This window comes from Myotis myotis, unplaced genomic scaffold, assembly GCF_014108235.1.
Source record: "Myotis myotis isolate mMyoMyo1 unplaced genomic scaffold, mMyoMyo1.p scaffold_m19_p_12, whole genome shotgun sequence".
NCBI classification, from domain to species: Eukaryota; Metazoa; Chordata; class Mammalia; order Chiroptera; family Vespertilionidae; genus Myotis; species Myotis myotis.
Window position 1 is genome coordinate 6,692,574 of NW_023416316.1, and position 17,282 is coordinate 6,709,855.

The 17,282-nt window shown below is 46.7% G+C and overlaps 2 protein-coding genes across 3 annotated transcripts in view; both read left to right on the forward strand.

Annotated features, from left to right (window-relative positions):
- The window catches only part of NR6A1 (nuclear receptor subfamily 6 group A member 1), a 165,097-nt gene extending 151,389 nt beyond the window's left edge, over positions 1 to 13,708 (forward strand). For both annotated transcript variants that reach the window (XM_036329692.1, XM_036329693.1), the window contains exons 7-10: positions 616 to 870; positions 9,707 to 9,828; positions 11,543 to 11,695; positions 13,309 to 13,708. In XM_036329692.1, coding sequence (XP_036185585.1) covers positions 616 to 870; positions 9,707 to 9,828; positions 11,543 to 11,695; positions 13,309 to 13,397 — 619 coding nt within the window. In that variant the 3' untranslated portion in view covers positions 13,398 to 13,708. The remainder of the gene's footprint in view (positions 1 to 615; positions 871 to 9,706; positions 9,829 to 11,542; positions 11,696 to 13,308) is intronic.
- NR5A1 (nuclear receptor subfamily 5 group A member 1) overlaps positions 11,558 to 17,282 on the forward strand; it is a 39,920-nt gene continuing 34,195 nt past the window's right edge. The window contains exon 1 of the mRNA XM_036329695.1: positions 11,558 to 11,695. The gene's annotated coding sequence lies outside the window, so the exon portion shown is untranslated. The remainder of the gene's footprint in view (positions 11,696 to 17,282) is intronic.

Sequence of the window (17,282 nt, forward strand, 5' to 3'; positions counted from 1 at the left end):
AACAATATGTAATTATATATGTGTTTTCCGATGGTCTTAGGCGACCCCTGTGAAAGGGTTGTTCGACCCCCAAAGGGGTTGCAACCCACAGGTTGAGAACCACTGCTCTAGTGCCTGAACTTTCACCACCAGGGGGTGCAGTGAGAGCAGGAAAAGCTTCGGAACTTGTTCTGGTCTTTCTCAGCCATTTGGCACCAGGCTTATTTTTCTGCCAGACTGTATTAGGTGCGCACCAGATTCCCCTAATGGAGCTGGAGCCCTCATTACCAAAATAGTGCAGGAGTGACTGGGAATTTTCTCTAACACATGAAGCATTAGTAGACGCCAACATTAAAAGTCATAATCCCTGGTAACTGCACACATTTCTAAGCCTTCGTTCCCCCTCAGCAACCTTTTCTCACAAAACTGCCTCTCTGGCCCTGAGTTTGCTGCTGGCCCCAGTCCTGCCCCTTTATCAGACTGAATTGAATGGAGCTGGAGATTCACGGGGATAGGCAAGGAACCCACTGCCAGAACCCCTTTGTGCCCTCTGTGCCCTAGGAGTTTCTTCTCCCTGTGCCCCCTTCCTCACCCTCTGGCCACTGGAAGTGACTTTCCCCTGTCTCTACACCTTAGATATGCTGTGACCCAGGCGGAGCTGTTTGCCCTGCTCTGCCGCCTGGCTGACGAGCTGCTCTTTAGGCAGATTGCCTGGATCAAGAAACTGCCTTTCTTCTGCGAGCTCTCAATCAAGGATTACACGTGCCTCCTGAGCTCTACATGGCAGGAATTAATTCTGCTGTCCTCCCTCACCGTTTACAGCAAGCAGATCTTTGGGGAGCTGGCTGATGTCACTGCCAAGTATTCACCCTCTGATGAAGAATTACACAGGTGAGGGCTGCTGGGGAGCAGTTCCCAAGCAAGCAAACCATTGTCATCCCTACAAGGCAGTAGGCTTGCCTGGCGCTCCAAAGGATGAGCATTAAAGCCCTACTCTGCCACTGACCGGCTTTGTGACCTTGGTCAAGTCTCTGATCCTCAGGTCCTGAATTTATAGAATAGGATAATCATACAAATAACAAATGGGATAATTACAACCTCCCCACAAGGTAGTTCTGAGGAATAAATGATATTGTGCAGCAAAGCTTAGCAGAGTGCTAAGTTATTTTTATCACATCTGGATTACTGAGGTAAGATCATGTATCTGGGAGAAACAAAAATCTAAACTTTGCTTATAAAGTGAGAGGCTCTGAGATATAATTTACAATCGGAGAGTGAGACCTACTGTGTGCCAGGCACTGGGCTTGGCACTTTATATGATTGTCTTCCGTGTTTGTCACAGCCTCCAGCATGATAGGTATGGTTATGCCTGTTTTATAAATGAGAAAACTAAAGTTCAGAGAGACCTGCCCTTGAAGGTTTTGGGTTTGAATCCTGAGCCTGGATTTGAACCTGTGCCTGTGCAAAGCTTAGGTTCTTTTACTGCATCTGAGATGCAGTGAGATGATAAGAGCATGGGACTGGGAGACTGTTGGTTCTCCTCAATGTTTTCTAGCATAAAGTCTCATCCCAGCTATCCAGGATCCTTCTAACCTCCCTGTGTAGAGCAGGTCTTTTACTTACCCTGGAGACCTGGATCACATGGTGACACCCAAAATCAGGACAAGTGATCTGTTGATACAACTTTCTGGCTTATTAGTTTATCCGTATGAAAAATAAAGCTTAAAAAGACATGTTAATAATTTACCTTTATTGGACAATCCTCCTATATAATAAAACCCTAATATGCAAATCGACCGAACTGTGGAATGATAGGTTGCTATGACGTGCACTGACCATCCGGGGGCAGATGCTCAATGCAGGAGCTGCCCCCTGGTGGTTAGTGCACTCCCACAGGGGGAGCACCACTCAGCCAGAAGCCGGGCTCACGGCTGGCAAGCGCAGCGGCAGTGGTGGGAGCCTCTCCTGCCTCTGCTGCAGGCGGGTGGTAAGAAGCGAGGGTCCCCAGACTATGAGAGCCCCAGACTGCGAGAGGGCACAGGCCAAGCTGAGGGACCTCCTGCTCCACCACCCCCCATCCCCTGCCCACTGCATGAATTTTGTGCACCGAGCCTCTAGTTTAAAATAATGGAAGTCATAGGATTCCAGAGCACCAAGAAAGAGGGAAGAAAAGATGTCCTCATCAATGAAAGCTAGAGAGAGTAGGATTCCAGTCCCCACACTTTTCTACACAGGACTGGGGTGCACCTCCCTCTCAATCACGTGGCAAAAAGACAAGCTGAGACTTAGGCTGAAAGCAAAGCTCCAACCCCCTCAAGCCCTGTGCACAGCAGAGGGAGGGAGTGTTGACTATCTTCCCTGTTTTCTAATATTTCCTTTTTAGTGATGCCTACTGGCTTCAGAATGATCTATAAATGGCATAGTTTTGAACCCAGCTGACACTTTGTCCTGTAAAAAGATACATCTGATTTTGAAAATGACCTAACCCCTTGTCTTGAGCCTCTAATTCATTGTTTCCAACAGATTCCTATCTCCTGCTCTGTAACTTGGGGCTGACTGAGTGTTTGGATAGCAGTTAGCCTGCTCTAATATATCAGGGTTTGCAGAGCTGACCAAGCAAGCCCTGTCCCCTGTTTGTCTGGAATCCACCAGTGCATCCTGGGATTGTCTACAAAGTGAGTCTGTGGGTTCTACTCCCTCTAGAGCAATGGCTCTCAACCTTCCTAATGCCGCGACACTTTAATACAGTTCCTCATGTTGTGGTGACCCCCAACCATAAAATTATTTTCGTTGCTACTTCATAACTGTAATTTTGCTACTGTTATGAGTCATCATGTAAATATCTGATATGCAGGATGTATTTTCATTGTTACAAATTGAACATCATTAAAGCATAGTGATTAATCACAAAAACAATATGTAATTATATATGTGTTTTCCGATGGTCTTAGGCGACCCCTGTGAAAGGGTCATGCAACCCCCAAAGGGGTCGTGACCCACAGGTTGAGAACCGCTGCTCTAGAGTGATGGGTGTTCCTAGGCCTTCTGCAGGTAGGCAGGGATCACTGGTCATGCAGGGCTCTCTGTGGCTTTGAGTTTCATAATGCACTCCATTCCTCTGCATCCAATTCCTTATACCTCAAGAGCAAGGGAGGGGCCAGTGACAGCTGAGTTAGTGAGGAAATGTTTATTTCCTAGGAAGGCTCCTTACCAAGGAGAATCTAGAGCTACATTGTCCACTAGTAGTAGCTGCTAATCTCAGGTGGCTTTTTAAACTGAAGTTAACTAAAATTAAAAAGTGAATTCTTTATTTGCACTCGTCACAATTTCAAGTGCTCAATAGCCACATGTCACCAGTGGCTATTATTTTGGAAAGTGCAGATATAGAATATTTTCGTCACCACAGAAAGTTCGGTTGAACAATGCTGACTCGAATACATGTTGCTGTTGAGCTCTCAAGTGGGTTCAAGGATAAGAAATAGATTTGTTGTTAGGATTCTTACTCAATTATGGAAGCCTTCAATGGAAAAAATTCGAGTTAAACTGCAACATGTTAGTTCTGATTCCACGCCCATTTACTGAGTACCTACTGTGTGTTGGGGGAGGAGTGTGGGAATTACAGATGATGCAGACGTGGTTTTAGACTCTGAGGTGAGAGCCCCTATTCTTGGTATAGGGGGTTGAGAGACACAGAGCAGATACAGTCTATAATCTCGGGTGATACTGGTGGAGTTTGAGGGGCAAGTGAAGATAGTGTACAAGCATAGACTAGGATTCCAGAGCACCAAGAAAGAGGGAAGAAAAGATATCCTCGTCAATGAAAGCTGGAGAGAGTTCCAGTTCCCACACTTCTCTACACAGGACTGGGGTGCACCTCCCTCGGGCACACTCAATCACATGGCAAAAAGACAAGCCGAGACTTAGGCTGGAAGCAAAGATAGGAATCTGTAGGGAGTAAGTCCTCTACTTGCTTTATCAAAGAATGCTCCCAGAAGAAAAGACATTTGAGCTGCATCTTTAAGTGTGATTTTTCTTGGTAGATTATAGAGAATAGGAGGAAGGAGGACAGTAAAGCAAAGTCCTATAAGTTGCGGTCCTGGATAGTTGCTTTGTTCAGGGAGCCAAAAGCAGTCCTGTGGATTAGGGTATAGAGAGAATGTATTTGAGCACAGAGTAATGAGGGAAGAAATGACTGGAAAGAAAGGTACAGAAAAGACAGGTCATAAAGATGCTCAAATGCCAGTCTAAAGAATTTGGATTTTATTGTGTAAATGGTTAGTATTAAGTCATAGGATACATTTTTTTTTTAAGGCCACGAAAAATTTTGGTTGCCTCCCCCCCAGAAAAAATTGGGAGAGAGATAGTCATAGGGTACTTTTAAGTGGAGTAATTACATGGTCAGGTTGCATTTTAGGAAGCTCTGTGACTAAAGCTCAGGATGGATTGGTATGGACAAGGCTATCGGACGGTGGCTGGGTGGGAGGCTGTTCCTTAGCCCAGGGAAAGGAAAGCAAGGCCTGGACAAGGCAGCAGGGACTATGGGGATGGTGCAGCGCAGAGTCAGGGAATGGCAAAGAGGCAAAGTCAGTGGGACTTCAGTGAGCAAAGAAGTTGGGGATACTGCCAGTCTCTTAGCCAAGATGATGGAGCCTGAGCAGAACAGGCTGAGAGATGAGCCACTCTGAATTTGATTTGGGGTCTGTTGAATCTGAGATGCATGTGGAACTGCCCAAGCGGTCAGAGGAAATGGAGCCATGAGAACCTCTGGAATCAAGTTCATCACTGTGAAGCAGTCCCCTCTCTGCTAGAAACCCAGGGTGTGGCATCTATAATTGGCCATAGCTCTTTCCTACCTTGCCAGCTTCTGCGCTATCCCACTCCCCCAAAATGCCTTTACTTTTGCACAACTTGAGTGCAAGTGAGTTCCTGCTGTCATGAAAAGGCTTTTCCCAGATGATGCATGACCACCTCCTTTTCTCTTCTCAAATATTGAATCAAATTTATGGTGCCCATTTTCCTTAATCAGGCTGTTATCAGACAGTGAGCCTGGGTGAATTTGATTTAAAGCAGATTGTAGCACCAGCCAGTGACTGCTCCCGGCCCTAATCAAGACTCCTTCACTCTCACGAGAAGATGCCTTGCACGAGATGGGCCTTAATGGGCACTTGTATCTCAGGAGCACTAGCGGCCCCTCCCAGATTCCCTGCTCAGACCCTGGCTGTAACATCCAGGAAACACACGCTTTTCTTTTTGCTGCGATCATGGGAGCGCTGATGCTGATGCCATTAATAATGGTAATAGTTAAGAATTATAGGCTGTTGATTGTGCCAAATTCCACCTTACAAACATATTTTACAACATATTTTAGTCCTCACACCACCCTAAGAGGTTGCACCAATATTATTCCAGTTCCTCAGATGAGGTTCAGAGAGGTGAAAACTCAAGGCTGGGAAGCTAGAGAGAGCTGGAGTTGAGATTATTACCTAAATCTGTTGTGCTCCAAAGCCCAGGCTCTTTGCCATTACCCTGTACTAAGTTCATTAACCTTCTCAATAGTGTGACTTTCTGGGGTGTGTCCTGGAGCTACAGTCTTACTTTTGCTCCTGTAGTCTGTGTGGGTGCTCACAGGCAGCTCCTCTAAGGTTGTGGCTGGTGACTGCTCCCGGGAGTTAGGTGCTTTTAGGTGAATGAAAAAGAGACAGCTGGCCTCTCCGCCCCTTAATGGGACATAACTTATATAGTGTCAGCTTCAATTGCTGACTGAATGGTCCAGTGGTTTGGGGGATCCTGACAGGAATGTTTTCCTTGTCCTCGCATGCTTGTGTAATGGGAACCCAGAAGAAGAATGGGTGTTTTTGTCCAACTTTCTGGCTTTGAATGCTGATAATTTGTAGACAGGGAATACAGGGGCGTTAGAACTGTGGAGTGGGCAGATGTGGAGGAGGCACGGCTGCAGGAGAAAGCCGGCCCATGAAACAGAGAACAATTTGTTTATCAAGGGGTGGGATGCGGGTGTGGAGGAAAGCTTTGCAGTCAGGCTGTGGATAGTGAGTGGGGGCTGCTGGGCTGGCTGCCATTCCCCACCACTGCTGCGGGTCTATGGTGGTAGCTGGTCCTAAGAAATTTGGAAAAGAGATATGTGCTTTCCCCGAGAGAAAGGGCAGAGCTGGGGCATATGCTCAGACCAGACACTCAGGAGCTCCTTTGTGTCTGTTAGTTCAAGACTCGGCCAGGAACCAGGTTGGCGCTCCTGGCTAGGGGTCTGGCTGGTAGCCACACACCTGCAGGTGCTGTAGTGCCAGAGTGAGCCCTTGGGGCAAGAGGTTGCTGATTGAGGGCGAGTGTTATCTTTGCTTGCTACACTGCTCGGCCACCAGACAGATGCTGACACTGGTGCTCAGCCTACACCCCCCTTTTTTATACCCTACCCCATGCCATCCCTGCCTCACCCCTCCAAGCAGATACTAGAGGGAGTTTGCACTAAAGACCTTTTCCTCCCCAGAACAGAAGTAGCCAACCAAGTACTGTGATGAGGAGGGTTCCTCACTCCTGGGCACAGTGCATCACGGAAGCCCTGCAAGGCAGTTCTGGGTGGGGCCCTGCCTGAGTTCCTGTGGGAACACAGAGGCCCTGTGGTAGTTACCAGTTAAGAGCAAGGCAATCAGGGAGTAGACAGTGAAGTGCTGAGAAAATGGCAGGTTTGGAATTAGAAAACTTGGGTTTAAACCTTGGCCCACCACCCCTTAGTTAGTTACTGTGTAACCTTGGGGAAGGTACCTCTCCTGCTTCTTCTCCCCAAACTTGAGGTGATATTACTTATCTCACAGGTTATTAGGAGGGTAAAATGTAAGAATGCAGTAATCTCTGATCCTTTGTTTCCACTGTGAACAAGGAAGATGTTAGCATCCATTTTGGGAATTTGTTGGGAATATCCACTGGAATAACATATGTAGACTATTTAACAAAGGGCCTGGCAAGTAGCAGTCAATCAACAAATGGTTCAGTGGTAGATACGCTTATTTACAGTGGTTATTCAATATACTAGTATTGAAAAAAATCCGCATTATTAACCAGTACACCTAGTAAATTTGCCGTATCAGCCAGTCTGGGAAAATACCATGAAGTCATAAAGGCCGTTGGGTCAGAGAGCAATGGAGTCAGCCATCGAACTTCAGATCAGCAGACTGAAAGAAACACCAGCTCAGACTGACAAGGAGCCTGACCTCGAGGTTGAGGGTCAGAGATCCGATTGGAAGGAGCTGCTGCTGCGGCTCCCCTTGGTGCTTGAGAAGTGCAGGTGCCGCTGGCCCCAACCAGAGCCAGGCTTTCCCCAGGGAAGAAAAATGGTCGGCTTGCCTCAGAAGCCAATCCCTTGCAAAGCCTACAAAGTCTATGCAGAAAGTAATAGTACATCCCCAGGTGTCCTGGACCCTTCCCAGTTAGGACCTTCTTGCCTGGCATGGGGCTGTATGATTATGTTCAGTACCAGATCTGAACACAATTACCACGAAGCAGCCTTAGGCTGAGCATCTCTGTGGCTGAGATGCATCTAAGACCTGTCTGGAATGCTCCTTGGCCCACAGTCCAGCCCACCTCTAGAAGGGTGGAGGCTGGCCTGACCCCAGTTTTCATAAATGCTGGCTTTCCCATTATGCCTTCCCCTCCTTGGTTTGGTGATATTTCCATCTCTGTTATGAGACACTAGGAGCCCAGTGCATGAATTCGTGCACTGGTGTGGTTCCTCAGCTGACTTGCCCAGTCCCAATCAGGGCTGGCCGGCAGGGGGAGGAACCAGGGGAGGTTGGCTGTGGGAGCGCACTGACCACCAGGGGGGCAGCTCTTGCATTGAGCGTCTGCCCCCTGGTAGTCAGTGCGTATCATAGTGACAGGTCGTAAAGGTCACTTAGGCATATAAATATATGTATTTCCATCTATGACCAGGGTATTAGTCCCCTATCCTCGCTCTCCTTTGCCTAAAACTTGGTCTTTCCTCAGGGAGCTTACGCTTAATGTAAAGAAAGGAGTTTTGAGTCTTCTCTGCCAGTGGATGTCACCTTAGATACCTGAAAAACCAAGGCCTTGGGAAATTGGTCCTGGTTCCAAGTTCTAGTTCTGCCACCACCTAGCTGCATGCTGTGGACCAGTCCCCTCTATTCTTTGAACTTCAGTTTCTTATCTGTACAGGGTTGATGATAATCTCATCTCACCTGTGGGCCTAAGAAAGTTAAATGAGATAATGCACACAAAGTGCTAGCACAGAGACTGGCCTGGCACGGAGGCTCAGTTAACGCTTCCCTCCCTCCCTAGCTGAAGTCAAGGATGCCAATAAAGCATGTCACTGTGCATACCCTCAGCCCTGCTGGAAGCAGTGAACCTACAGTAATACAATCAGCAGCTTTTTCTACATTGTGGCTGAGGCTCGCATAGAGTCACAAGGCAGCTGCCACTGAAACTGAAGCTGCATCTCAACAGTAGCAGTATATTAATGATGTCATATTTCTCCACACTTACATCCCAAACTCCTTTGTCCCTTGTTACCTGAGCAGGCATGCACTATTATTGTACAGAGGAGGACCTCAAAGTTTAGAGGGGTCGAATTACTTTCTAAGGGTCAGAGCTGTTTTTTTTTAATCCTCACCTGAGGATATGCTTTTATTGATTTTAGAGAGAGGCAGGGAGAGAGAGAGAAATATCAATGTGAGAGAGAAACATTATTGGTTGTTTGCCATACATGCCCCAACAAAGGATCAAACTTGCAACCTAGGTATGTGCCCTGACTAGGAATTGAATTCACAACCTTTTGGTGTACAGCAAGCATGTCAAACTCGCAGCCTGCCGGCCGCTTGCAGCTCACAACAAATATTTTTGCGGCCCAGCCAATATAACGATATATAAGAAACGTTTTAATAAAAATTTCATAACTTAATTTTTACAATATCGTTATACATAATTATTAATAACGAACTACAACATTCGCTAACGACTGATTACTAATAATCGTGTTGCATTCATTTTCCTCACGTGCCTTATGCGCAGGCGCACCATTTCTCTCCACTAATACTCACAGCCAATTGCCACGTCATTAGTCTTGTACTGACTTGTTTGGTGTGCAAAACAGGAAATACTTCGCTTTCAGAGAACAAGAAAAATAGATTTATTTGTGTTACGCTTATTAATTTGTGCAGTTATTTAGTGTCTGGTAAGTTAATGTTCAAGAAAAAATTAATTTTTATTAAAACGTTCTATTATTTTATGTTAACAATTATTTATTTCAGCCCTTTATATTCAGCATGTCTCTATCGAAATAAACCTACGTTTCTATGAAAATTGAAGCTTTTGTTTTTTTGTGGCCCACATAAACTTAAACCTTGTTTATTTGGCCATGTTAGCCTTTGAGTTTGACATGCTTGGTGTACAGGATGACGCTCCAAGTAACTGAGTCACCCAGCCAGGCCAAGGTCTCATAGCTTTTACACGATGGAACTGGATTTAGATTTGATCGACCCTATCTGACTTTAGGAATAACAGCTTGCATGAGCTGCCTTGCGTGGCCTCTAGACAAACCAGGGATCCCCTGTTCTTCACTAATAGTTCTGGATTCCATTTCTCCCGAGCTCAGCCTCTTTCCTATGTCAGATGCCTTACAGAGCTGTCAGAAACCTGCCTTCTCTGGCCTGACCTCTGCTGGCATCAGAGCCCACTGTTAACACCTGTGTCTGTTCCCCAGATTCAGTGATGAAGGGATGGAGGTGATCGAGCGGCTCATCTACCTGTATCACAAGTTCCATCAGCTAAAGGTCAGCAATGAGGAGTATGCTTGCATGAAAGCAATTAACTTCTTAAATCAAGGTGAGTGCTTGGGTGTGTGAAGAAGGGGCCCTTTTTTTTTTTTTTGCCAGTGAACATTTTCCTTTACGTTTCATGCCCCCCTTTCCCCTCAGGACTGTCACACAGAATGTGACACCCCTTATGGGTACCAGTCTTAGAGGGCCTATCAGCATTGTGCCCCTCTGTAGTGCAGGGCATGCTTTGGGTTTTTTCTTCAAACCTAAATGCCACAGTCTCTATAACTCATAGCAGAAGGAAGAGGATTCGCTTTGTTTAGTCATTTTCAATGCATTCAATGCAGACACCAAGGACAGTACATGCGTCATTTAAAATATGTACCAAGTTGGCCAGTGACTGAAGAAGAGCAGAGTGACTGATGAACCTATTGGAGATAAGGCCTCTGCGAAGGCTGGCATGCTTCTGAGTCCCCTTCAGGGCAGAGTGGGGTTCACCAAAGCTCACACACACATATCAAGCATGGCTTTTAACTAGAAGTATGCTGGATGTGATTAACGTGGAGTATTACCTGCTAAGTGTGGCTTGGTAGCTGCTGGTAAGCAGAGTACAAAGGAGAATTTGTGTTCTCTTTTTCCCAAAGCAGTGTGCGAGTGCTCTGCTCTGAGTAGAGCTGGGCTCTTTTGCTGCCTGTGACATTGAAGTGCTCTGTTTATAGTCAGTTGCCCCGTCCAGAGATTCTCAGCCCTCCCCTTTGCTTACTTCCCCCCACCCCCAACACCTCCTCCTGCTTCTGCACCATTCGTATATTGATCTGTGTGCCTCCCAGAGGTCAGGCCCTGTGGTGACCATTAAAGACATTGAAAAATAAAATAGATTCCAGGTTCCTGGCTTTAAGAATATACTCTGATGGCATGTGACACATTACTGGAGCCTCAGATTGGGGGAGAGAAGTAGCACCTACTTGGAGGAGGAGAATTCTAGTTGGGCCTCAAAGGCTGGGAAGGATTTATATGTAGAACTAGAGGCCCGGTGCACGAAATTCATGCACTCTGGGTGTGGGCGTCCCTCAGCCCAGCCTGCGCCCTCTCACAGTCCGGGAGCCCAACTTCTGGCTGAGCAGCGCTCCCCTTGTAGGAGCGCACTGACCACCAGGGGGCAGCTCCTGCATTGAGTGTCTGCCCCCTGGTGATCGGTGTGCGTCATAGCGACCAGTTGTTCTGCTGTTAGGGTCAATTTGCATATTACCCTTTTATTATATAGGATATCTATATATAAAAAAGGGGTTAGGTGTGTGTGTTTAAAGAAATGAGAACTCTATCTAGAGTAGTATGAGCAGAAACCCAGGAGACCATGTGAGTATATGTACAAGCATAAATGTCTAGGTGTCATCAAAGTTCCTGATTGGCTCCAGCAAAGGGCAAATTTAAAGGTACTGTGAAGGATAAATTAGGAAAGGTAGATTGTCAGATAGTGAGCGGTTCAGCATCAACTGGTGCCTATTTGTTTCAAGCCCTGTACTGGGAAGCCAGGTATGAAGTTGAGAAAGATACCACTTAGTTCTCAGGGGGCTCAGTCTAGTGATTGTCCTATGTATTTTTTATTCTTTATCTGCTTCTCTCCCCTCATTTAGAACTTTGTTCCTCCATGTCAAAAAGAGAACAGATCCTCTATGTGGCAATATTTAATAACTTCTAACTGAAATACGTATCTGTTCCAGGAGTTGGTGTTTCCTCCACATTAGAAAACACTCTCATGTCCTGTGTGGTTCTCTTCCCAGATGTCAGGGGTCTGACCAGTGCCTCGCAGCTGGAGCAGCTGAACAAGCGATACTGGTACATCTGCCAGGATTTCACTGAGTATAAATACACACATCAGCCGAACCGCTTTCCTGACCTCATGATGTGCTTACCTGAGATTCGGTATATTGCAGGTAACATTCTGGGTGCTGGCTTTCCAACCCTTCCTTGCTTCTCTTAGCTTGTGAAGAGAATGAGGCAAGCAGCGTTTTCAGATCCTCATTCCGGGCCCAAGACCAACTGCATAAAAGCAGTCCTCCCCTTGCCCTCGGTTTCAGTCCGCGTTGTAACGAGAAGCGCGCATTTTCTCTGTGGGGAGGAGGATCTAGCATTTCCTCACACCTGTGCTGTGCAGGGTGCTTTGTGGCCTTTATCACTGAACCTCAGAACACACTCTGCAAGGCTGGTGGTTGGTGATATTATGACTCGGAGTTTCTCAAGTTAACTGTTTCTGGATTGTCAGCTGTGAAAGGGTGGATTTTATGTGAATTAATTATATCTCGATTTTAAACATTAACTTTGTTTCATAGAATTGCCTATAGATTTTTAGGGGATCATTCATTTAAAGCAATATCTTTAAAATAATTTTCAAATCCTGTGTTTGTAAAGGAATTTTTGTTGGTGTTTTGTGGTCTCACCGCTGAGTTTGATATTTAAAGGCCGGGTTGTGGTTGGCATTGCTGCCCGGCTTCATTGGTAGAGGTGGTGGTTTGTCGTCACCAGCACTGACCGGGGGCGCTCGGAAGTGGAGCTCTAGACAGAGCTTGCTCCTGTCACCTTCAGCAGTACCAGTTTGAAGGGAAAATTTTTCAGTTTGACATTATTCTACTTTTTTAGTAGAAATTATTCTACTTTTTGGGCCCAGAGTAATTTACAGATGTGAACTGGAGCTCAGCTGTTAGAATTTTAAGGATGTTTTGATATTTATGTCTCAGCATTTTCAAAGTGATATTCTACCAAATGAGATATTCATCAGGCGCTCTCTTAAATAAATGGGGAGTAGTAATTACCCCCCTCCCCACAGAGCCGGCTTCTCAGCCCTGGCAGCACTTGGGCTCAGTGGTCAGCTTTTAGGACATATCCGAGCTTGGGTTACACCGCCAGAGAGCCTGATTCCGTGGGTATGAGGGGGCCTGGGCATCAGTATTTTTAACTCCTCAGGTGACTCTCGGTGCGTCCAGGAGAACCACAGCCCAATACTTATAGTGTACATTAGCACACCGAGTGCTCTGAGAAGGCCTCCAGTAAAGAAACCTGTAGGTTCTTTTTAACCCTGGATTTCTCAGTACTTTTACTAACCCATTATACTACTCTGAAGAGCAATTTTTATAGAATGATAGCGTCCATCAGGAAAAAAGAGAAAACAGGATATAAGTTTCTCGTGGTATTTTGGCTTTAAGAGGACATCTAGGAATCCCTTTCAGTTTCAGATTCCTCATCTGTAAAATAGGGATAAATGGTAATATCTGTCGCACAGAAATAGCGTGAGAATTAAGTGAAATGATGCATTTAAACACCCAGCATAGAGTAAGTATTCCCTGGATAATAGCAATGATTATAACTTTCACCTCAGGCCCTAAAATGGGCCTGGGTATCAGGATGTTAGCCAGTCTGTGTCTTTGTGATACTCCTTGTACCCTTGCCCTAGTCACTCAAAAAGGCCACATCTGCTCTTCAGCCCAACTAGAGGGACATGCTCTTCCACTAGCGGCCACTGCTAACTCTTCTCTTCCCACTTTGTCCCCAGGAAAAATGGTGAATGTGCCCTTGGAGCAGCTGCCCCTCCTCTTTAAGGTGGTGCTGCACTCCTGCAAGACAAGTGTGAGCAAGGAGTGAGCTGTTCCCGGCACCCCCCTCAGGCCAGCACACAGCCCTGGGTGGGCGGGACCGGCTCCAGAAGAAAGAGCCAGAGAGACCAAGGTGGAGGCTGTGGGGGCAGCAGCGTTCCGTTCCGGTTGCCTCCATAGCAAGAAGAGTGTTTGTTTGTTTGTCTGTTTTTTTAAGCTCATTTTTCTATATATTTATTTCACGACAGAGTTGAATGTATGGCCTTCAACATGATGCACATGCTTTTGTGTGAATGCAGCCGATGCATTTCCTTGCAGTTTACAGAATGTGAAGATGTTTAATGTAACAGTGTTGTCATTGTTTAGAGATAGTTCTTTTGTAATTTGAGGGCGGGTGGGATGGGCTGAGATGACTATTTCCATAATGTTGACAAAGACGACTACCTCAGTGGAAAGGGAGGGGTGTGACCATGCCTCCTTTTTCCACATGTTCTCAGCAGACTCGTGCATTTGTCTGTCAGAGAGCAAACTGCCTTTTTCTAGCCACAGAATTGCCAGGTGAAAGCACACACCATAAAAGGGCGAAGTGGTGCCAGGAGGTTCTCTGAGCAAAGTGGGGGCCCCAGGCAGGAGAGGAGGATGTAGCACATCTCTTTCCTTTGGAAAGCATGAAAATTGAGAATGGGGCACAGCAACCAAATCTTAAGTTAGGTGTCCTCTCTCCACACAAGGCCTCAGGGAGAAGGGTTTCTGCTCTCACACCATGTTGTGGGGCCCTCTCCCCACCACCTGAACCACCACTGCCGCTGCTGACTTCATCCAAGCAAAGTCCTGGCAATCACGTCATCCTTTGGACTTGCCTGCCAGCTCCGCTGGGACTCCCAGCTACCTAGCTTCCTTACCTGGATCTACCAAGGCCTACCTTCCTTCGACTCCTTGCCTCCCTTATACATTTGACTTCCTATTGGCCCTCTGAAAAAAACAGCTAAGCAGAATGCCATGCTCTGAATTCTGATGCCCACTACTGATGCATTTTCCTGTCACCTTGCTTTCTTCAAGGGGTAGTGGAACAAAGTTCAGACTGCTAAAAGAATAAACACTCCTCCTTTGGAGTGCTCTGCTTCTCCCCCTTTCCCACCCCAGGACTGAATCCAAAACCTGCAGTCTCTTTTTTCATCAGTGGAGGGCCATTCACCCACCAGAATTTTTGCCCTTACATTCCTCTCCAAGTTCTTCTAATCTCCAGAATGAGACCAGGATTCCTCAACCGAAAGCCCGAGGCCCAGAGTGGCCCAGCTGACCAAGGCCTGGAGGGGAAGGGGGCTTTAAACTACCTCATGTTCTTAAGGGCTGTCCCCTCCAGATTATGGCCTGGGCCCTTGTTCTTTCACTACCTGCCCCACCTGGTCCCAGGAAGTGTCCCTTCCCCTCTTGGCTTTAGCCAGCAGCCACCCCATAGCTGTTGGAACTCTTTCAGGTGCTTTTCTCTTCTCTGCCTTCCCACAGCAATTGGTCCCTGCCTCCACCCAGGGACCTCGCACAGCTGATGCAGCAGACTCACTACTGAGAGGGGTGCATCCCTGGGTGGGCTTGCAGGGCCTCCTGCACCTCCTTTTGCCTGTGTAGTCAAAGGCCATTTGCTCTCTTCCCAGCTCAGCCTCGCAAACTTGCCCAGTGGGCAAGCCCGGGCAGTCTATGTCGGATTGTAATTTTTCTTTCCAGTGAAATGTTACGGGTACCCAGCAGAGGGATGACTTTGTCCTTTGGTGGATCTAAAACTCAGAGCATTACTCCTCAATGCCCTTTCCCTGACTGCTCTGAGAAAGAAAGATGTGTTCCTCCGGAAAAGCTCTGATCAGAATGTTCTCACATGTCAATGGGAAGATGTGTGTGTGTGTGTGTGTGTGTGTGTGTGTGTGTGTGTGTGTGTGTGTATCTGTTTATTTCTCAGTTCACAATATTTTTGTTTCCCCAATGTTTTATTTAACCAACTAGATCACATTCTTTGGCTACAGGTCAGACTCTGAGCTGCTTTCGTCAATGTAGGGAAGAGACACATATCAGAGACCCCCCTTTTCCAAGATGGCTGCTGTGTGCAGCTTCTTTCTTTGCTTAGACCTCCATCTGTCAAGTTATTATTATTTTTTGAAATGGTTTTTCTTTAAAATTAAGCATTTTACCAGTTGGTTGGGTATCAAAGAAAATTGCTCTCTGATGAGGGAAGAACATGTCTCTCCAATAATGCGGCATTAAACAGAGCAAGTTGTTAATTTGTGGAGTGGGGGAAAGGTTCTGCAAGTTGCCATTGTACAAATCCATTTTTACAAATGTTTGCAGCAGATTCCACAGAACAAAGAGCCCATTCATTGCCGAGCGCCCTGCAGAATCTCTGAGCCAAGTGGCCGTGTGTTCTGAGCCGGAGCCTGACCTGTGGACCGCCTTTAATGTCTTCTGCACCCAGTCCTTTTGTGACGTGGGCTTTTTTAAACAGGGTAAAATTAATGTGTTGCATTGCAAACTCAGGTATGATGAGGAGATGATAGGAGTGTAGCTAGCAGCGTGGAGACGTTAGGTCAGCCACTAAATGTATTTGTAAATTTGGTTTGAAGGACACAGAGAAAGGTTGGAGGGGCGGTTTGTTGTGTTTGTATTTTTGCCTTTCTTCCCATAATTTTTGGTTAACAGGTAGCCTTTATGCTAGTGGAAGAAGAAAAAGTGTGTATGGTCTCTTAATTCCCCTCTCTTCTGTCCTCTCTCTGATCCCCTGCCACCAACAGCACTCATTTTAAGTGAGAATTTTTCCACCATAAAAATACGACCCTGAAAGCTGTGTGGTCAAGGAGAATCCCACCTCCTCGCACTGCATTAAAACACAGCTTTCCCCTTCCTTTCCCTTTCTATGTTTTCCCGACCCAAGACGAAATTTGGAATCGTGGAATTTCGCCTACAACTCCTGTTCTCTGGCTCCTTTGTAGGCTTTTGGAGACTTTCACAAGGTTTGGTGGTCTTGACTTTAGTCTCAAAGCACTCCATCTGGCTCAGAAGGACAGCCCCGCCCCCATGCCCAGCCCAGGAGGGCGGTGGCTGAGCCTGTGGGGATAGAAAGCAGCAGCAGGAACCTCCCTCCTGTTCTCTGGCGGAGGAGGGGGAGGGAACGAGGGGCTTCATGGCATGCAGACAGCCGCCCACTCCACACCAGCCTGCTCTCACCTGCCACCCCCTTCCCAGGGAAGTGAGTGCCTGCCATGGCCACTGTGTCACCAGGTCCTTAAACCTGGGGCTCTCAGCTAGCTGCCTTGCTCTGCTACCTATTTCTTACTTTAGTTTGTTCTTGATTTCCTGGGGAGTGGGACAGATGGAGACAGGCCCAGCGTGGGCAACATCTCCGCCATGTCCAAGGTTGGCCCAAGTAAAGGGACCCCGGCCTCCCAGTAGGGCAGGAAGGGGAGCAGTGGTTCCAAGTCTTTAGCTCTGGGCCCCTGGTCTATGTCTTTTTTTCTTTGTTGCTTTTTAAAATTTTGCAGTTGCATTAAGAAATCCACTCGTTCAGACCAGCTCTTTTATTTTCTTTATTGATTTTTTTAAAGTAAAAAAACACACAAAAAAACCCTCAAAAACAAAAAAACTAAACAAAAAAAACCACTACTCTTTCCCCAAATTGACCCATGAGTGTCCCCCTGCACCCCCCTCTGCCTTTGCAGTTGATCTCATTCCTCCCTTTTTCCTCGGCTTGAAGCATCTATGTCCAGTGTCTGTGAAATGATGTTTTATCTGTGTCTCAGGTTGAGAAACGGCAATCATTCCACCAGATGCTGGAAACTGGTTAGCCTTGAGACAAGGGTTTCTAGGGCCACAGCTCAGGGATGTGTATTTAATTACAGGGTCCCCAGAAACCCCTCTCTTGGCTGCCACAAACAGCAGCTTTTCTGGACTT